General features: G+C 41.9%; 1 protein-coding gene across 10 annotated transcripts in view; it reads right to left on the bottom strand.

Annotated features, from left to right (window-relative positions):
* Nucleotides 1-5,317: 5,317 nt before the first annotated feature.
* LOC310648289 (transformer-2 protein homolog alpha-like) overlaps nt 5,318-22,102 on the bottom strand; it is a 124,425-nt gene continuing 107,640 nt past the window's right edge. The window contains exons 6-9 of one of the 10 annotated variants that reach the window (XM_083376047.1): nt 20,152-20,267; nt 15,199-15,294; nt 6,357-6,424; nt 5,319-6,189 (exon numbers count right to left, since the gene is read on the bottom strand). In XM_083376047.1, coding sequence (XP_083232173.1) covers nt 6,179-6,189; nt 6,357-6,424; nt 15,199-15,294; nt 20,152-20,267 — 291 coding nt within the window. In that variant the 3' untranslated portion in view covers nt 5,319-6,178. Of the gene's footprint in view, nt 6,190-6,356; nt 6,425-15,198; nt 15,298-19,714; nt 19,789-20,151; nt 20,268-22,102 lie in introns of those variants that run through there. The other 9 variants (XM_083376045.1, XM_083376048.1, XM_083376050.1 and 6 more) reach the window with 9 other exon arrangements.

Genomic DNA, 22,102 nt, shown 5'->3' on the forward strand with positions numbered 1-22,102 from the left:
AAACCATTGATGAAGAAGTTGAAGAGCACTGGGCCAAGAACAGAGCCCTAGGGCACCCCACTACACACTTCCCTCTATGTAGATGCAGTTCCATTGAGGACCACATGCTGAGTACGGCCAGTCAGCCAGCTACGAATCCATCTGGTGGTGATGCTGTCTAACCCTCATTTTTCTACCTTAGCAAGTAGTAGGTTGTGGTCTACTTTATCAAATGCCTTACTGAAGTCCAAGTAAATTATATCCATAGCATTCCTCTGGTCCACTAATTTTGTCACCTGGTCAAAGAATGCAGTAAGATTTGTCTGGCATGATCTGTTTTTGACAAACCCATGTTGGCTTTTGGTAATGACTTTGATTTTGTTTGCATTTGATAGGAATAAGTGAAAGGTCTTCAAAATTTAATATTGAAAGAGAAATTTAAAAATGAATTTGCTGTAATGGAAACTTACTGAGTGGAGAAACAAGCTTACCAAAGAAACTACAATGGATGGGAACCAGGAAAGGATAGCATAAAGGGAGGATGTAAGTGAAACACGTAGGCAAAATTGTTATCTGGGTCTTCAGAATGGGAAAAGGAGCTGTAAGAGGGGATAACTAGCAAAACAGGAAACAACCTATTTTTCTAATAAGTCATAAAAAAGGGGCCCAGAACTCAAGACAACTGAGCATGTGCAATTAGTTGATTAATATTAACTGACACACCTTGCATAAATTAGCTCCTAATTTTAATGTACATGTGACGTATGATTTAGTATATAGCAGGAAATATATAGGAGGCGGTTGGAAAGTGTGTAACCTCATAGTACCTCAGCCAATGGGGAAAGAGGAGGGATGTGGCGGCCAGGACAGAGTTGTATAAAGAAGGGAATATTTTGGGTTGAAACTTTGGAGAGAACCAAGCTTTGATAGCTTCTCTCCCCACTTATTGCAATAAACGAAACAAAAGGCCTTCACTGTGTCTTGGCTGGTTATTGGTCAGGTGAGCTTGCCTCTGGTCACAAAGGAAAGTAGCCAGGAGCACATAATGTTTTGTAATTCAGAGTGAAAGGAATAAAATATTATTATTCAGAAATTTCTAATGAGTCTAAAGGACATTAGAAGAAGCCACCTGAAACTCCTAAGTAGTAGTAGTAGTAGTAGTAATAATAATAATAATAATAATAATAATAATAATAATAATAATAATAATAATAATAATTATAATTTGTAGATGCATTTCCATTGAGGACCACACGCTGAGTACGGCCAGTCAGCCAGCTACGAATCCATCTGGTGGTGATGCTATCTAACCCACATTTTTCTATTTTATCAAGTAGTAGGTTGTGATCTACTTTATCAAATGCCTTACTGAAGTCCAAGTAAATTATATCTACAGCATTCCTCTGGTCCACTAATTTTGTCACTTGGTCAAAGAATGCCATACTGTAAGATTTGTCTGGCATGATCTGTTTTTGACAAACCCATGTTGACTTTTAGTGATGACTTTGTTTGCATCAAGGTGTTTGCTGATTTGTTATTTATCTTTTCCAGAATCTTCCCAGGTATTGAGGTCAGGCTGATAGGTCTGTAGTTTCCTGGATCTATTTTTTTCCCTTTTTTGAAGATGGGAACTACATCAGCTCTCTTCCAGTCCTCTGGTAGTTCCCCAGTGCTCCAGGATCTTTGAAAAATATAGCTCAGTGGTTCTGAGATCACGTCTGCCAGTTCCTTGAGAACTTTGGGGTGTAATCCATCTGGTCCTGGTAATTTGAACTCGTCTAGGCTGAACAGGTGTTCACTTACCATTTTCTTGCCTATCTTAACTTGCGTTTCTATTCTGTTTTTTATGGCACTGGTTTTGGTAGGTTGGACTGTTTTTTCCCTTTGTGTAAAGACAGATGCAAAAAACGAGTTAAATAATTCTGCTTTCTCCCTGTTGCTTGTCACCTTCTTGCCACTTTCCCCCATTAATGGACCAATCATTTCCTTAACCTTTTTCTTGTTTTTTATATGTTGAAAGAAGCTTTTTTTGTTATTTTTGACTTTGGTCGCAAGCCTTAGTTCATTTTGAGCCTTAGCTTTCCTCACTTCATCTTTGCAGGCACGGGCTATTTGCTGATATTCTGACTTAGTTATGTGCCCCTCTTTCCAATTCTTATACTTGTCCTTTTAATCTTTCAATTTATCAGAGAGTTTTTTATGCAGCCATGCTGGTTTCTTTTGAGAGCTGTTATTTTTCTTCTTTGTTGGTATTGTGCTAGACTGGGCCTTTATTATCTCACTTTTCAAAATTTCCCAAGCTTCTTGAGTTGTTTTCCCCTTTAGGATTCTCATCCATGGAATTCTTCCCAAGGTCTCTCTAAGTTTATTGAAATTAGCTCTTTTAAAGTCCAAGACTCTAGAGTTTGGCTGTGTTCTATTGCTTGTGCTTCCAGAATGTTGAATTCCAATATTGCATGAACACTTCCCCCCGAGGTTCCTGTGGCTTTGACATTTTCTATCATTTCATCTCTGTTTGTGAGAATTAAATCCAATATGGCAAATCCCCTAGTTCCCTTCTCTACTTTTTGGGAGAGAAAGTTGTCTGCTAGGTTTGTCAGGAATCTTTACAGGGAAGGGGGCAGGAGGGGGAATGAGGCTTCCACGTTCCTCAAATCTGGGGCAAAGCAAAGCAACGGGAATCAGAAGTTGCCAATCGCCTGGCTGACAGTGGCGGGCTTGTCTGCGCTGCGCTGGAAGCGCAAGGTAGAGGCACCCCTGAAAACGGACACAAGGAGAAGCAGAGCAGAAGGGAAATTTGAAACCACCGAAACCCCCCCCACACACCTCCGGACAGCCTTTTCCCCTCCTTTCTGAACGTGAGGATTTGATCCCCTGAGAAGCCACCACCGCCACCTGACCATCTGCTGAAGGAGCTTGGGAGGAGCAGAGCCCCGGGACCTTTGACCCTTGGGCTGCCTGGATTCGGGAATGGCTCGTACAGCGCAGAGACCTCTTTCCTAGGGTTTGCAATGGTTCTTCCTGGCCGCCCTGACGGTGCTGTGATGGGCAAGGGGGGCAGCGAGAGAAGGGAGGCGCCACCTGCTACGGGGGCTTCGACCTGTACTTCATTTTGGACAAGTAAGTGGCCGGGCGTTGCGGCGGCTGTGCAGTATGAGGCTGGGCTGCTTCGTTTTGGGAAGGGGCGCAGAAGCCCTGGCAGTTTTTCAAAACTCCACAGCAGTTTTTTCCCTTTGCTTTGGGTGCCCAATTTGGACAAAAAAATGCCTCTTTCCTCTGCAGGTCAAAGGAAAAAGTTTGGCTCCTTTGCTGGTTTCTCTTTTTGCAAAGTTGCTTTTTTGGGTGTGTGTGGGAGGATGTTTAGCAAAGAGCAGCTGTCAGCTTTAGTCTCAAACCTCGTCCGGAGAGCAGGAGATTCAAGCAACCGAGACGAAAGCTGAGTTTTCCAAAACGGTTTAATAAGCAAAAGCAAACGATCTCCAAACGGAACAAAGCCAGTGTTGGCTGCTACCTGCATCCAACGCTGTTAAATACACATTGCAGGTACACACCCACGCCCCACCCGGTTGCACCCACCTCCGCCCATCCCCTACTTAACCCCCGCTTCTCCCAAACAACTCCCTTTGCGACACGCCCGCCACCCATCACCCTCCACCTCCCAGCTGAATCCCCTCGCGCACGCTCGTCCCGACGCCGCTCGACGCCACCCCCACACCCGTCCCTGGACCCGGCAACCAAATACAACTTCACCCTGCCGCTTGCTGTCCCTATGCAAAGCTGGCGAGCCCCCAGTCCTCTTGTATGGGAAACGGCCTCCGCTGCCGTGGGCCCCGTCCGCCAACGCCGCGAAGGCCAAATCAACAGCTGGTCTAGGCCCAGGAGCCTGCAAGGCCACCGTAGCCGGCAGGCAGGGGAGGCTGGGCCTAGGACCCTGCGAGGCCACCGTAGCCGGCAGGGCTGGGCCGGGCTGCACGACGCACGCGCGCATCGTAGAAGCTCCAGCCGGCTCGGCGTGCACAAGTGGGGAAGGGCAGATGTCAGCCGGCCGTCGTTGCTGCCGCAGCCGTTGGGGTGTTCTTTCGGTCCGGTGCCAGGTGCCAGGTGAATGTCGCGTCCGTGGCGCCGCTGGGCGTTGCGCCCACGGGGCGCGACATTTAGCCTGTTTGGTTAGACTTACAAACGCCCATTTCCAAAGTAAATCCCTCGCTTGGCTTCCCTCATGGAATGCAATTCCCGTGGAGCAGCCCTTTAAGACAGGGGTGGGGAACCTTGGCTCTTTTATGACTTGTGGACTTCAACTCCCAGAATTCCTAAGCCAGCCACGCTGAGGGGAAAGGGAGAGGTTTCCAAGCTGAGCCATGCTGGCTCAGGAATTCCGGGAGTTGAAGTCCACAAGTCATAAAAGAGCCAAGGTTCCCCACCCATGGTTTAAGATCTCTGAACTCTGGAGTCAATTCGACACTTGCTGCATGGCAGTGATGGATTATTGATTCAATCAATAACTAGAAATTAGCATCTACATGCCCATGAAAAAGAAATATCTTTGGGAAATATTAAACAGGCAGGAACAATAGAAAAAGAGGTAGAAAACCTAGCCCCAGAAACCAACTATTACAAATAGGAAAGGCTGCTCCAAAAGAAACATCAATTTCTCTCTCTCTCTCCCCCTTCCTCCCCCCCCTCCCCCCGCCTGGCTCAGTTAATAGCCTTGGGCAGACAGCCAAGAAATGTGAAGCAAAAGAAACAATGTAGTGATAAGCACTAGCCTTGAACAAACTAAAAGAAAGCTGACAGGATTGTCCTATACCAGGGGTAGGCAACCTTGGCTCTTTTATGACTCGCGGACTTCAACTCCCAGAATTCCTGAGTCAGTTGCAGAATATAATTCTTGCTTTCCCTCAGCCTAGTGTCCAGTTTCAGGCAATGTCTTATACCTGAATATTACCTACTACTAAGCCTTGCTACCAGCTATTCAATTTATGCTGATTCTGCTGGGATTAGTTACAGCCTTTGACCTTACAAAATCACAGCTGTACGGCCTCATATTTTCTTTCAGTTAGAAGACCCATACTTGTCTTGTTTTCCTCTGCCTATTTTTTCTTTTAGCATATTTGCATGTAGAATCCAACCTCTAATAATATAGAAAAGTTTAATTTAAGAATCATATTCTTAAATTCACTTTCACATGCTGAATTTTAAGGTCTCAGTTTTTGTACTATTTTTCAGTTCAGAATGTATTCAAGTGATCTTTCCATGGAATATAGAGTTAAATGATAGACAGAAGCAGTTTGCCCTCAGCATATCAATACGTGTAATTCCTTGTTGTATTGTTACTTTGCATTACATTCTCAGCCCTAAATACAAGAATGCTTAACATATGATATTAAATTCTGAACAGCTGTATTTGTACAATTTAAATTTATTTTGAGAATAAGAATTTCAGATTATACTAAATAGAACCTGCTTCATCTTAATTTCTATATTATAGGTTTGTCTGAACAGACCAAATATTTCTTATAACTTAGTCAATTAGGCTTCTCCTGATTATGGGGTAGTAAAAATAGGAGGAATTCTTTGCAGGTCAGCTTAGTGTTTAAAACAAATTTCAATTTCCTCTGAGCAGCACTGAGTTTATTTTATCATGCACCACTAAACAGTGTATGTAGGGTACAAGGTTTTTTTTCCCCCCTCAATGGGATAGTCCTTCCAATCTAATATTGTTTTAATTAAACTGAAAAACTAGGAAAATTCTGGTTTACGTACCAAATTGTGCTGTAACTGAACAAACAGGACTATGGGGTTTTTTTTTTGAAACCAGAAAGATGAGAGGTTATTAAAATAGTAGCTTTCTACTGAAAATACAACATGCAAGCATTGACACATACCAGATCTTTCTTCATTCTTCATGAGGTTCAACAAAAATCCACTTGTTTAAAAAATGAACAGAAACATGAATTACAAAATCTTTTACCACTCTGGGATTCCCATTAATTTTTGCTTAAAGATATTTAAGTACATAAAACTACAACAATTACATCTGGAATATTACAGTAAGAAGAGATGAAAATGGGTATTTCAAAAGAAAATGCAACTAAATGAACCAGGGATATTTTCATTAGGTATTAGATAATTGTAGGGGCCCTACAGGAAAAGCTAGGATCAGAACATGCTGTTTAAAAATGGAACTTGCTCTTCTTCTTCAATAACGCCCTGAAAGGAAAAAAGAACACTGTTAACTATAAATTCATATCTCTGCATCAGCTTCTACATTAACTTAGTTCTCCCCCCTTCCAGCATAGTATATTGTATTGGCATTCAATATCTCTCAGTATACTAAGAGTTTGCATATTTACTCTGTACAATATAGTTATGCTTACTTGGACTGTAGGAACGAGATCTTGATCTTGATCTGTAACGACTATAGTATGGTGAAGGTGAGCGCCTCCTTTGAAGAAAATGCAAAATATTTCTGTTGACAGTGGCCCATTCCCATGATCATACAATTTAACAGTTCACAGATATATACAGTGGTTATAAGTCTGCACGCCCCTGTTGAAATGCCAGTTTTTTGAGATGTAAAAAAAACACAGACCAAGATAAATCACTTCAGATTTTTTTCTGCCTTTATACCATTTCAGACAAATAGCTGTCCAATCTGTTCTTAAAAACCTCCAGTGTTGGAGCACACACAACTTCTGAAGTCAAGCTGTTTCACTGGTTAACTGTTCTGTCAGGAAATTTCTCCATAGTTCTAGGTTAGATCTGTTTAATATGTTTCCATCCATTACTTCATGTCTTCCCCTCAGGTGCTTTGGAGAATGTTGTCTCCATCTTCTTTGCGACAGCCTCTCAAATATTGGAAGACTGCTACAATGTCACCCCTAGTCCTTCTCTTCATTAGACTAAGACATACCCAGTTCCTGCAAATGTTCATAGGTTTTAGTCTCCACTCCCCTAATCATCTTTGTTGCTCTTCTTTGCACTCTTTCCAGAATCTCAAGATCTTTTTTGGAATCATGTCCAGAAGTGGATGCATTATTTCAAGTGTGGTCTTACCAAGGCAGTATATATAGTGAGGGAAAAAATTATTTGATCCCCTGCTGATTTTGTACGTTTGACCACTGACAAAGAAATGATCAGTCTATAATTTTAAGGGTAGGTTTATTTTAACAGTGAGAGACAGAATAACAAAAAAAAAATCCAGAAAAATGCATTTCAAAAAAGTTAGAAATTGATTTGCATTTTAATGAGTGAAATAGGTATTTGACCCCTTCGCAAAACATGACTTAGTACTTGGTGGCAAAACCCTTGCTGGCATTCACAGAGGTCAGACATTTCTTGTAGTTGGCCACCAGGTTTGCACACATCTCAGGAGGGATTTTGTCCCACTCCTCTTTGCAGATCCTCTCCAAGTCATTAAGGTTTCAAGGCAGCTCAACGTTTGGCAGCTCGAACTGTCAGCTCCCTCCACAGATTTTCTATGGGATTAAGGTCTGTAGACTGGCTAGGCCACTCCAGGACCTTAATGTGCTTCTTCTTGAGCCACTCCTTTATTGCCTTGGCCGTGTGTTTTGGGTCATTGTCATGCTAGAATACCCATCCACGACACATTTTCAATGGCCTGGCTGAGGGAAGGAGGTTCTCGCCCAAGATTTTATTTATTTTTATTTATTTTATTTAGATTTATATACCGCCCTTTCCCGAAGGACTCAGGGCGGTTTACAGGGCATTTAAAAAACAGTCAATACAAACGTTAAAACAAATTAAAAGAGATTAAATAGAACCCTGAGAAAATTAAAACCCAGTTAAAATTAAAATTAAAAATATTCTCAGCCTGGGCCAGAGAGCTCGAAGAGCCAGGTCTTCAGGTCCCGGCGGAAAGAACGGAGGGTGGGGGCAGTCCTAAGCTCCGCAGGCAGCTGGTTCCACAGGGCAGGCGCACCCACTAAGAAGGCCCTACCCCTGGGTGTTACCCGCCGGCAATCTTTAACCGGCGGCACCCTGAGGAGACCCTCCCTGTGGGAGCACACTGGACGAAGGGAACTTGATGCTGGCAGGTGTTCCCTCAAATATCCCGGGCCCTCGCCATTTAGGGCTTTATAGGTCATCACCAGCACCTTGAATCTCACCCGAAGGGCAACTGGAAGCCAATGCAGCTCGCAGAGTAGAGGTGTTACATGGGAGTATCGGGAGACCCCCATCACGACTCGCGCGGCCGCATTCTGCACCAGTTGAAGCCTCCGGGTGGTCCTCAAGGGCAGCCCCATGTAGAGAGCGTTGCAGTAGTCTAAACGGGAGGTCACGAGCGCATGAGTGACTGTGCGTAGGGCATTCGGTCCAGGTAGGGTCGCAACTGGCGCACCAGGCGAACCTGGGCAAAACCCCCCTGGTCACAGCTCCTATATGGTCTTCAAAAGTGAGCTGCGAATCCAGGAGGACGCCCAAGTTGCGAGCCCTATCAACGGGGGGGTAACACTTCACCCCCCATCGTTAGAGATGGAGTAGTCTGGTTGACCCGAGATGCCGGTATGCACAGCCACTCAGTCTTGGCAGGATTGAGACGAAGCCTGTTTCTCCCCATCCAGACCCGGACCGCTTCCAGGCAACGGGACATCACGGCGAGGGCATCGCTGGGTTGGTTTGGGGTGGAGAAAAAAAGTTGGGTATCATCAGCGTACTGATGATACCCCACCCCAAAACCACGAATGATCTCGCCCAGCGGCTTCATATAGATGTTGAACAGGAGGGGCGAGAGAACCGACCCCTGAGGAACTCCACAAACAAGAGGCCTCGGGGCGGACCTCTGCCCTCCCGTCAACACCGACTGCGAGTGGCCCAGGAGATAGGAGGAGAACCACCGCAAAACAGTGCCTCCCACTCCCAACCCCCTGAGACGCCGCAGTAGGATACCATGGTCGATGGTATCGAAAGCCGCTGAGAGGTCTAATAGGACTAGGACAGAGGAACAACCCCTGTCCCGAGCCCGCCAGCCCTCCCTCACTGTATAAGAGGGAGTGGATAGTTATACAACTATATTAGTGTAATGTTTTTTATTTTTATTTTTTCTAACTAAAAGATTTCAGTTTGCTTTTCAACTGAATTGTACAGTTTATATGTTATATTAACCTTAAAAAAATTTCTGAAGTGATTTATCTTGGTCTGATTTTTTTACATCTCAAAAATCTGGCATTTTAACAGGGCTGTGTAAACTTTTTATAACCACTGTACTTTAATGAGGATTGAAGGTATTCATTAAATGACAATTTTTTTTAGGACTTACAATGTGGAAGAACAGAGTTGTATACACACATACATATAAAGGCAGTCCTCACTTACTGACTGCCTCATTCAATGACTGTTTAAATGCTGTGTCCCAGTGGTCACATGACTGCAATTTGGGAAATTTGCAACTGGCAGGCATTTATGAAGGCTGCAGGGTCACATCGACATTTGTGACCTTCACAGTTAGTTTCTGACAAGCAAGGACAATGGGGAAGCCAGCAGGAAGTCGTGGTCATGTGATGTTAGATTTAATAATTTGTGATTTGCTTAATGACCACAGAGGAGCTGAAGTTGTCAGTCTGGTGTGGTCACGTAATGTTTTTAATTTAACAACCACGTTACTCAGGGATGGAATTGCTGGTCCCAATTGTGGTTGGTAGTGAGGACTTCCTGTATTGCTTTGTGTGACAGCACTCTACACGTATCAACTGCTTAGCACAAATCCATACTCTATTTTTAAATAACATCCTAACATGTAGGTTACCATGGCACTATCTTTTTGTGCAAAAGTTACATTCCAAATTGGCTTATTTGTTATCCAAGCACTCTCTAAGACATTTTCTTCCTAAACCAATTTTCTTCCATTCCTATTTCATTATTGCTTATTTCCTATACAATACTATATACCTTTCCTCTGATTTTACAGTGATGCAATTATAGTGACGGAAGAATATTACAATGAACTAGTATTAACTATTTTTGTACAGCTCCAATGAAACCTTTATGCTGAATTGTACAATAATCCTCTCCTATGATCCTGGTTTTTCTTTTTTCTTTTCCTTTTTTTTTTTTTTTAAATTTTTATTAAATTTATTATTTAAAAACATTGGACACAGTACCAGCGAGCTGACAAACCTTTTTGTCTACAATGTTTAAATATATATATATATACATGTATATATGTACATCAAAAATACACTTAAATACACTTAGATTACAAATCGGTGAGATACCACAATATTTAAAACAGTGAGCTAGTCTGTAAAACCTAATAGAGACCTTTCTTTTTATCCATCCAAAGATACAATTTGTTCCAAATTCTATAATAGTCTGATTGATCTTTATTCTTTAATTCCAAAGTTAATTTGTCCATTTCAGCGCAATCCCAAATTTTCCTAATAACCTCTTTTTGTCCTGGGATCTCATTCTTTTTCCATTTTTGCGCAAATGATATTCTAGCTGCTGTGATAATATGGATCGTTAAGTATAGCACATCTTTAGGATATTTCTCTTTCGTGATTCCCAACAAGAAAAGTTCTGGACTAAACTCCAGATCTTGTTTCAATATTTCTTTCAGCCAAATCCAAATCATTCTCCAAAATTTTTGTGTTTTACTGCAAGACCACCACGTGTGGAAGTATGTGCCTATCTCTTCAGAACACTTCCAACATTTGGGAGATGCTGTTGTGTACATTTTTGCTAAGCGGGCTGGGGGAAGATGCCATCGGTAAAACATTTTAAATAAATTTTCTTTATACGATGAGGCCAGTGTTATCCTTTTATTCCTATCCCAAATTGTTTGCCAAGTATCTAGGTCGATGTTATGTCCTAAATTGTTAGCCCAGATCAACATGGGGTCTTTCACTTGCTCTTCAAACAGCTTATATCCCAAAAGTAATTTATAAAAATTCCTTATTTGTTTAGAGTCCGGTCCCAATAATATTTTGTCCAATGCTGTTTCAGAGGTATATATCCCCCATTCATTTTTATCCTTCCTAAATCTCGATTGGATTTGTAAGTAGGCCCACCAATCGAGTTTTATACCTTGTAATTCTAGTTCATTCCTAAGTTTCAATTCCCCCTCCTCATTCAGAATATCCTTGTATGAGATTATGTTACCCAAATCAAACAGATTTGGGTAAACTATCGCTTCAAGGGTGGATAGCCAGACCGGTATTTTGGTGTAATTGTGAGATCTAATTTTTTTCCAAGTATTGAGTAGCGCTTGCCTGATCCGGTGTCTTTGAAAATGCGAGAAAAGACCTTGTTTCTCCGTCCATAGGAAAGCATGCCAGCCATATTGCAAATCGTGACCCTCTAAAGTTAATAGTCTTCTATTTCTCAAGATTACCCATTCTCTAATCCAGCTCAGGGCCGCGGCGTGGTAATATAATTCCCAGTCTGGCAATCCAAAACCCCCATTTTCCTTCGTGTCTTGTAAATATTTCAATTTAATTCTTGGTTTTTTCCCCTGCCAAATAAAATTTAGTGATAATTTATCCAAATTTCGAAAAAATTTAGAGTCGAGTTGAATTGGGATATTCTGAAACAGAAACAGGATTTTAGGCAGAATATTCATCTTAATGACAGCGATTCTTCCCAATAATGAGAGTTTTAGGTTTCCCCATCTTTCCAGGTCACCTTTTATTTGATTCACTACACTATCATAATTATCCTTTTTGAGTGAAGTGCATCTAGCCGTAATGTTAATCCCTAAATATTTTATTTTCTTGACTATTTCTATATCCGTGATTTCGGCCAGATTACCTTTTTGTTTATTGGTCATATTTTTAACAATCATCTTGGTCTTATTTCTATTTATTCGCAGTCCGGCAACCTCACCATATTTAGATAATTCTTCCAATAGCTTTGGTCCCGTCTGACATGGATCCTCCATAATAAAAACTAGATCGTCCGCGAAAGCTTGCAATTTAAAGGTTTCCTTTTTAATGGTTAATCCTTTTATCTTTGGGTCGTTTCTTATAGTTCTCGTTAATACTTCAAGAGTCAATATAAACATTTTTTTTCTTTAAAAAGTCCCCATAGAATGATAAAAGACTCCCCTATTTTTTGCCAGAAAATAATTATCTCACTATGCTTGACTGATTATTTTCTACAAAGGAAAAAGAATTGAGAGTGGAAAAGAAAGCTTACATGCTATTATCAGTTTGGATTTTAAAAATGGTAACAAAGGAAGATAGGTTTACATTTCTGTAAATACCCCAACCCAAATCTCATTCATTCTGCTCATGAAATATTCAGCACAATATTAATTGTTATGCTGCTTCTTTCCCCCTAGCTATTTTATGACTGCTTTTACTGTGGTATACCAAGTATCTTAAAAATATTGAATATATCATACTAAAAGCAGCCAATAAAATGGCTAAAAATAGTTACTATAGGTAGTCCTCTATTTTTGACTACAACTGAGCCCAAAATTTCTGTTGCTAAGCAAGACAGTTGTTAAGTGAAGTTTGCTCCATTTTATGACCTTCCTTGCCACAGCTGTTAAGTGAATCACTGCAGTTGTTAAGTTAGAAATATGGTTAAGTGAATCTGGCTTCCCCATTGACTTTGCTTGTGAGAAGGTTGCAAAAGGTGATCACATGAACCCAGGACATTGCAACCGTCATAAATATAAGAACCAGATGCCAAGCATCCCAATTTTGATCACGTGACCATGGGGATGCTGCAACAGTCATAAGTGTGAAAAATGGTCAGTCACTTTTTTCAGTGCCGTTGTAACTTCAATCGGTGACTAAATGAACTGTTGTAAGTCGAGGACTACCTGTATCTGCTTCAAATATAATACAAATGTAAAACCTGATTATATATGAGCAGTAACTTAGTTTTCCAGATGCTGCAAAAGATAATGTCTTTAAAGCAGTAGGTTTGAACATTTTTGGCATATTGTTCACACATTTTGAGGGAAATTTACATGTGGGATTTTGCTTATGTAGGTTATACACTATTATCCCTCACTTTAAATTTGCAGTGCTGATAATTGATCATTTGTCTCCCACATTTAGTAGTGTACTCTCAGGTCAGTCTACTGTACACAAATGAGAAACTAGGATGCACATGTGGCTCATGGATTGCCCATCCCTGCTATAAATGCCCTAAATAAATCAAATAAGCAAAACATAGTTATGTGAACATACCATTGAAAACAAATATCTTAAACCCATATAATACAGCAGTGCTTAAGTTCTGAACCCTTCTGAATTTTCAGTATTTCTGCATAAAAATGACTTAAAACATGATCGGTTCTCTATACAAGCCCTAAAGCCAGATAATTGAGAATGATCTAATGCTACATATTTGTGTGTGGCAAAAGTATGAGAACTTGTAGGTTTTATCAGTTCATTTAAAGGGAAAATTAGAATCAGGGGTTTCAATCAATAGAATGATAATCAGGTGTGATTATGGGAGGTATATGGAAGTGTGTCCTAGCTCTAACAAAGGAGATTTCTGAGGATCTCTGAAACAGAGTTGTTGGTGCTCACAATGCTGGAAAAGCTTGCTAGTTTGGACTCCACCGATTCACTGTCAGGGAGATTGTGTACAAACGGAGGCAATTCAACACTATTCTTACCCTCCCTAGCAGGGGCCAACCAACCAATATCACACCAAGACCTATCCCTGTAATACTCTGGGAGTATTAAAGGTCTCTCTTCCATTGGCAAATGTCAATGTTCATAAGACCACCATTGGGAGGAACTGAACAAAAATGGTGTGCGTGGCAGGGTTGCAAGGAGAAAACCACTAATCTCCAAAAAGAACACTGCTGCCCATCTACAGTTCGTGAAAGACCACAAGAATAAGCCCAAAGCAATTGGAAGAATATTCAGTAGATGGCTGAGACCAAAACAGAACTTTGAAGTTAAAGCTGTTCTGTAAAAGGAATGAGCTAAAATTCCTCCAAGCTTGGATCTGTAAGCAAACTACGGACGTTTGCTTTGGATCTAATTTAAGGTGTTGGTTGTTAACTTTAAAGCCCTACATGGCATGGGTCCAGGGTATCTGAGGAGCCATCTCTCCCTGATGGGACAAACCCGCCTCACTCGCACCAGCGGAAGAGGCCTGCTATGGATCCCATCTGCTAAGGAATTGAAGCAGGTGGCATCAAGAAGAGCCTTTTCCACTGTGGCCCCATCTCTGTGGAAGATTCTACCGCTGGAGGCGAGAACTACCCCTCCCTTTTGGTCTTCTGGAAGGGTATCAAAACCTGGCATTGCCAGCTGGCCTGAGGCCCCAAAGGGGGATGCTCACTGCTGGAGGTGGAGGATGGGGTAAGAAGACCTCATCTCCATCCTGTCTGGCTTTTAGTATAGTTCTTAATAATATTTTAACTCTGTGTTGTTTTAATCTTTTAACTATTTTTGTTTGTTTCGTAACCTGTAAGCCACCCAGAGTCACCTTGTAGGGGAGATGGGTGGCATAAACATCTAACAAATAAGCTGATATGCAGGACAGATCAACAGTTAGCAGAAACATCTACAGTAGTTGCAGTTATTGTTACCCAATGGAAGCATACCAGTTATTGAAACCAAAGGTTCATCTACTTTTGACTCAGTTATGTAATTCGCTTTTCTTTATCTAGTTGTAGGGCCTGTGTGGAGAACAGATGTCTAGGTCATATTTATGCAGAAATATTGAATATTCAAAAGGGTTCACAAACTTTTAAACACCGCTTTATGTATCAGAATTTATTGCTTGTACTGAAGTTCTCCACAACTTTCTACATCTAGTTTGAGTATATACCGTGTTTCCCCGAAAATAAGACCCAGTCTTATTTTTTTTTTTTTTGGCCTACAAAAGAGGCACCAGGTCTTATTTTCGGGGGGGGGGGCTTTTCCACGGTCTTACCTCGTGGCGGCACCAACAGCCCCGCCCAACCGGCCCACTTCTACAGCTGCTCACTGCCACTCGGGCACATCACCCCCGGCTTCCATTTCGCTGTCAGAGGCCTTCTGGAAGGCCTCTGACAGCGAAATGCAGGCCAGTGTCAATTCATGGGAGGCCTGGCTGCAACGGTAAGTGGGTGTGGGGCACATGGGGCAGCTCCACCCCCTCCACCCCAGCTTGATTTTTAGGCATGCACCTCATCCCAAACTAGGGCTTATTTTTGGGATAGGGGTTATATTAGGCGCACCCCCAAAAATCAAGCTAGGGCTTATTTTTGGGGTAGACCTTACTTTCAGGGAAACACGGTACCTGTAGCGATAATCATATTCTTCATATCTGTCATATCCTCTGTCGTATCCCCTGTCGTAATAAGAATCACGGCGACGGCCAGTTCCTCCACCTCCGCTGCTTTTATAACAAAAAGACACCAGATAGGTTATGCAGAAAGCTATGCATTTATTTAAGATCAAGGATCAAGACAATACACAGTGTATCTCTCAATGAAGGAACCGATGAGAGTCACAATTGACCTAATTTCAGCAGCTATTCAAACTGGCATCAGATATCCAGTCATTTACAAAATGTGCTCCTGAGTCTTATTCTGAGCTCAGGAAAAAAAATGAATATGCTTCAGGAAGTTCACTGAAAGTCTTCCTTTTCTAGCAACATTTATGTTCCAGTTGACTGGTACATGGTCATTCCTCTCTATGTATACATGTCTGTAATATTTCTAATTGCCTGTTATTCTACAGTTTGTTTAATTTTATTCTTCTGTTTTATACCACCTAGAGCAGGGGTGTCAAACTGCCAGCCCGTGGGCTGGTTGCATCGTAGAGGCCGCGCCCACCCCAGCTCCAGTAATGCAAAAAAAGTCAAGATACATCGCGACACGTCATGTGACATGGCGAGCTTGACACCCGTGACCTAGAGTATTAAGACTGTGCCCAGTTAACAAATATAGTAATCAAGGCTTCCGGTGAAAAGATGGCCAACTGACAACATGCCCAGGGAAGCATCCCTGAGGAGTTTTTCCCTGGAATGTAGCTTCTTCGACTTACCAACAGAAGGAACTGGCATTCCTTTAGTTTATAAGACTCTCCTGGATTAGGGAAAGTCCTAGAATCATCCCACAAGATCCTCTGATACAGCAACCGGTCTGCAAGTTGTTTCAGGAGCTGTGCTTTGAAGTAGCCAGCATGCCAGCAGCTGGGGGTGGGGTGGTAATCAGTTTCATTGAAGAAGCAGCCATTTTGGAATTTATTTTTTAAATGGACAGTAAGTTGTGCCTTTCATTTCTTAATCATTTTTAAGGACTATTAATTAAGCTAAAAGAGGCTCTCTTTCTCACAGCCTTTTATTCCTTTTTGAAGATCTGCACCATTTTGGGGATTTCTTATTAAACAACAAGGAAGAAGGCTGCTAATGCAAGCTAAAATAAGGAAGTGTGGACTTTTTTTAAAAAAAAATGATGGAGAAATATAAGGGCAGAAAGTTGTGGTTCTAGTTCAGACATGTCAAACTTGTGACATCACGTGATGTCGTGCAACATATCAGAGCTTTTTCGCCATTGCTGGCAATGGGGTGGGCGTGGTTTCCCGATGACGCATCCGGCCCATGGCCCGGCAGTTTGACACCCCTGTTCTAGTTTATTATTTTTAGCAACTTGTAGCTTGGTCTGGTTTGCTGTGGGTGGCTAAAACTCCAATTTTTATGATTCCTGATTGACCAGCAATTCTTAAGTGACTTACAGAAAAGGTACTCTTTGACTAAAGAGGGAGTTAAGATGATGCAGGAGCAAATTATTAGAGATGTATTTGAAAAATCTTTAAATAAAATCCATCAGTTCATAGATCAGCTATGCTCCAAGCATTTTTTAAAAAACTACTCAAACTCGCAACGTCACGTGACGTCATGCGACATATTGCAACTTTTTCCCCATTGCCGGCAATGGGGTGGGCACGGTTTCCTTGTGACGTGTGCGGCCCACGGGCCGGCAGTTTGACACCCCTGGTGTAGAAAGTTACCAAACCACCAAGGCAACTTCACAAATAGCTGACAATGCAGAATAACATGACACCAATTTTTATTATGATGGTTTAAACAGAAACCTCCCAACACAATTGAAAGAAGAGCTTCAAGAAAATTTGCAACTTATAAAAGGACAAGTTTGGGACTTTTTCCTCATGGACATTAACAAGGTTGAGAAATCCTTGAGAAAAAGAGAAGGTTATAAACTACTTGACAAACATTCCAGAGAAGAAAGGGATTTTATTCCATGAAGACAAGCTGGAAGGAGTGATTTAAACTTAATGAGTCAATTGGAATTAGGATGGATTTTCATCGGTCTGATATTTGTAATTGAAAGAAAGTCTTAATCTAAAGTTTGAAAATGTATTTTTCCTTTATACAGTATATAATGCTTAAGTAATTCCTAGTTTGTAAAATATTATTGAAAGTGTATTTGAAAATATCTATATTAAGAGAAAGTCAAAAAGATGTATTAGCTTAAAGAAAAAATTAGAGTTTTAAAAAGGATGTCTACAAGAATAAAAAAAAATCTAGGAGGGTAACCTAAATTTAATGAGTTAATTGGAGTTACTTGGAATTTTATAGGTCTGAAAGTGAACTTTAAAGTAGGTGAAGAGGAAGTGTATTAGAATGTTTTGATTTTAGAAATGTTTTTAAAGAGAAGCTTAGTGTTTTAAAATGGATGAAAAAAATGTATTTTTTCCCTTTAAGGTTAAAACATCTTAAAGAATACAGCGAATTTTGTTAATATAAATGGTGATAATTTATAAAGATTATTAAATGCAAATAGAAATACATATTATTTCCACAGCAAGGAAGATAAAGCAGAAATGTTTAAATTGATGGTTTTATTCAAAGAGGAGAATATTTTTATGTTTTTTATTTGGATATCACTTCTGGATTTTGTCCTTGTGATAAAATAATGAAATTTTGACTTTGGTTATGTTGATTAGATAGATTTGTTGTTATAGAAATGGCTAGTTATATACTTATGTGTAAAAGTAAAAAGTTGAGGCCGTAATGTTATCTTGTACTGTGCTAAAAAGAGTCTAAGTCAACACCTTTTTCTTTCTTCCCTTCTACCTCATATTTTCTTTCCCACTATTTTCTTCCCTTAATTTCCTATTTTTATTATTTTTTGAATTGTATACACTGATAAAACAATAAAAGTCATATGAAAAACAAATATAGTAATCAAGTAACTAAGCATATAAAAATTAGTTGATACTACAGCAGGCATATAGTGAGGGGGAAAAATTTGCTCCCCTGCTGACAGAACAAAAAAATATATCCAGAAAAATGCATTTCAAAAAAGTTATAAATTGATTTGCATTTTAATGAATGAAATAAGTATTTGATCCCCTATCAATCAGCAAGATTTCTGGCTCCCAGGTGTCTTTTATACAGGTAACGAGCAGAGATTAGAAGCACTCTCTTAAAGGGAATGCTCCTAATCTCAGCTTGTTACCTGTATGAAAGATACCTGTCCACAGAAGCAACCAATCAATCAGATTCCAAACTCTCCACCATGGCCAAGACCAAAGAGCTTTCCAAGGATGTCAGGGACAAGATTGTACACCTACAGAAGGCTGGAATGGGCTACAAGACTATCGCCAAGCAGCTTCGGGAGAAGGTGACAACAGTTGGTGCGATTATTCGCAAATGGAGGAAACTCAAAATAACTGTCAATCTCCCTCGGTCTGGGGCTCCATGCAACATCTCACCTTGTGGAGTTTCAATGATCATGAGAACGGTGAGGAATCAGCCCAGAACTACATTGGAGGACCTTGTCAATGACCTCAAGGCAGCTGGGACCATAGTCACCAAGAAAACAATTGGTAACACACTACGCCGTGAAGGACTGAAATCCTGCAGTGCCTGCAAGGTCCCCCTGCTCAAGAAAGCACATGTACAGGCCCATCTGAAGTTTGCCAATGAACATCTGAATGATTCAGAGAACTGGGTGAAAGTGTTGTGGTCAGATGAGACCAAAATCGAGCTCTTTGGTGTCAACTCAACTCGCCGTGTTTGGAGGAGGAGGAATGCTGCCTGTGACCCCAAGAACACCATCCCCACCATCAAACATGGAGGTGGAAACCTTATGCTTTGGGCGTGTTTTTCTGCTAAGGGGATAGGACAACTTCACCGCATCAAAGGGACGGTGGACGGGGCCATGTACCATCAAATCTTGGGCGAGAACCTCCTTCCCTCAGCCAGGCCATTGAAAATGTGTCGTGGATGGGTATTCCAGCATGACAATGACCCAAAACACACAACCAAGGCAACAAAGGAGTGGCTCAAGAAGAAGCACATTAAGGTCCTGGAGTGGCCTAGCCAGTCTACAGACCTTAATCCCATAGAAAATCTGTGGAGGAAGCTGACAGTTCGAGCTGCCAAACGTTGAGCTGCCTTGAAACCTTAATGACTTGGAGAGGATCTGCAAAGAGGAGTGGGACAAAATCCCTCCTGAGATGTGTGCAAACCTGGTGGCCAACTACAAGAAATGTCTGACCTCTGTGAATGCCAACAAGGGTTTTGCCATCAAGTACTAAGTCATGTTTTGTGAAGGGGTCAAATACTTATTTCACTCATTAAAATGCAAATCAATTTCTAACTTTTTTGAAATGCATTTTTCTGGATTTTTTTTTTGTTATTCTGTCTCTCACTGTTAAAATAAACCTACCCTTAAAATTATAGACTGATCATTTCTTTGTCAGTGGTCAAACGTACAAAATCAGCAGGGGATCAAATAATTTTTTTCCTCACTGTAGAACTGTTGCTTCCATTGTGTGCTATGGTAATTTTCAAAGCATTTATTTATTCTTCAGGAAGTATTCGGCACAGATTACAATTGCACCTACTTCTGGAGCCCTAGGACCAAAACATAAAGAGAAACAATGGGCCTATTTTGGGTTCCATTGATTCACTACAGCAGAATACTGGAACTATTTGGAGTTATTGTACTGGAACACAATCCTTTTGAAACATTCTGATGGAATACTTCAGTGAAGTAGGTTCTGTGTTTGGAATAAAGTAAGTCTCTCTGTGTTTACTCCTATTCATTGGGCTCCAAGGTCTCACTTAAAATACCAGCTAATGAATATATTTGTATAAAGAATATTATGAAATAAAGCACTCATTAGACTAGAACATGTTTAACTTGAAGTCCCATGGCAAATGAATTTCTCATAATAATAGGGCTAAGTCAATCTTGAAATAAAAAGAATATCTTACTGAGTTGGCCTGCCCATATAGATGCCAGGGGTGGGCGTGTGTGCTCTCTTTGTGATAGAGTAATCAACCCGAATTCTTCTACCATCCAGCTCCATTCCATTTGCATGTTCCATTGCCTATAAGAAAAAGTCTCTATTATAATGTTTATTTTCAATACACAAAATTAGCATGCCTGTAGTTATTACTCTTCTATGAAGTAAAGCATGCTGTTTTTTTCTCTAAAGGAAAAATTAAAATTCCAATTTCCTGGGACACCTAAGGTTACTTAAATATTACCATTTTAACCCAACACAGGAAGATGCTAAAGCAGACATGTCAAACACAAGGCCCGGGGGCCAGATCCGGCCCGCGAAGTGGTTTCATGTGGCCCGCGAAGCCATCCTGGAAACAGTGAGGGACCGCCCCCTGCCGCATCGGCCCCGCCCCCTGGGTGCACGCTAGGGAGGCACCATCGCTTATTATTATTATTATTATTATTATTATTATTATTATTATTATCATCATCATCATCATCATCATCGCCTGGAAGTGGCCAGCACATGGCCCTGCCTACTTCAGGCAGGCTAGGGGCTGGGCAGCGTTGTGCTTCTCTTCAGATTTGTGCCACCCGGCTCAGCCTCTCAGCGCTGTGAGAAGAGGGCCAATGGTACTTCCAGGCAATGGTACATTTCTTCATTCCTCATGAAGGATGACACTTCCCCAGCTGCGTTTCTTGCCTGTTTTTCTCCCTCCCTCATCTCAAATATTTTTCCATCACTCTGTTCGAAGGAAGGAAGGAAGGAAGGAAGGAAGGAAGGAAGGAAGGAAGGAAGGAAGGAAGGAAGGAAGGAAGGAAGGAGAGGGAGGTTCTGAGGGAAGTCCTGCCTTAGACCTTCCCTGCTTCCCTTTCACCATCCCCTTGCCCCCTCCTCCTGGCCTAACCTGGGTGGTCTCCCATCCTATTGCTAAGGAAGCTTTGGAAACAAAGCCAGGTCTCCTCACATGGAGAGGAAGCGGGCCTCCCTCTTGACGTTGCCCTCATACCCATCATGAGCAACCTGGCTAAGGAGAGCAAGCACAGCAGCTGGGCACCCCCTTGGGGAAGTGGGGGTGGGCTTAGTGCTGCGGGTGCTTGAGGGCTAGGCTGGGCATTTGACCTCCGCATCACCGTCCAGGCTCCCCCCCCCCGCATGGCCTGAGAGGAACAGTGAGGCTCCTCCAGTGGACCATGCCTCGGCACTTGCCCCAGTCCCATCTCCTTCTGCCAGAGACCCTCAGATTTGTCCCACTCCTGCCCAGGCCCCCATATGCACCATTGACGCGAACAATGTAGAGCTGGCCATGCCCACCCAGTAGGTCACACACACTCCAGCCACGCCCAACCAGTAGACCACGCCCACCCTGGCCACACTCACCCGGCCCCTCATGTTCCGAAAGTGCTGTATCAAAGCACATTAATAGAAAGTTATGTGGAAGGGAAAAGTGTGGAAGAAAAAGGTGCACAAGCAGCAGGGATGACTGCAGCCTGGAGAAGATTGTGAGGAAAAGGCCATTCAAAAGTGTTGGGGACTTTCACGAGGATTGGACTGAGGCTGGAGTCAGTGCATCAAGAGCCACCACACACAGATGGATCCTGGACATGGGCTTCAAATGTCGCATTCCTCTTGTCAAGCCGCTCCTGAACAACAAACAACATCTGAAGCGTCTTACCTGGGCTAAAGGAAAACAGACCTGGTCTGCTGCTCAGTGTTCCAAAGTCCTCTTTTCTGATGAGAGCAACTTTTGCATCTCATTTGGAAACCAAGGACCCAGAGTCTGGAGGAAGAATGGAGAGGCACACACTGCAAGATGCTTGAAGTCCAGTGTGAAGTTTCCAGTCTGTGTTGATTTGGGGAGCCATGTCATCTGCTGGTGTTGGTCCACTGTACTTCATTAAGTCCAGGGTCAACGCAGCCATCTACCAGGAGATTTT

The sequence above is a fragment of the Vipera ursinii genome, assembly GCF_947247035.1.
Source record: "Vipera ursinii genome assembly, chromosome: W".
In the NCBI taxonomy this organism is placed as follows: Eukaryota; Metazoa; Chordata; class Lepidosauria; order Squamata; family Viperidae; genus Vipera; species Vipera ursinii.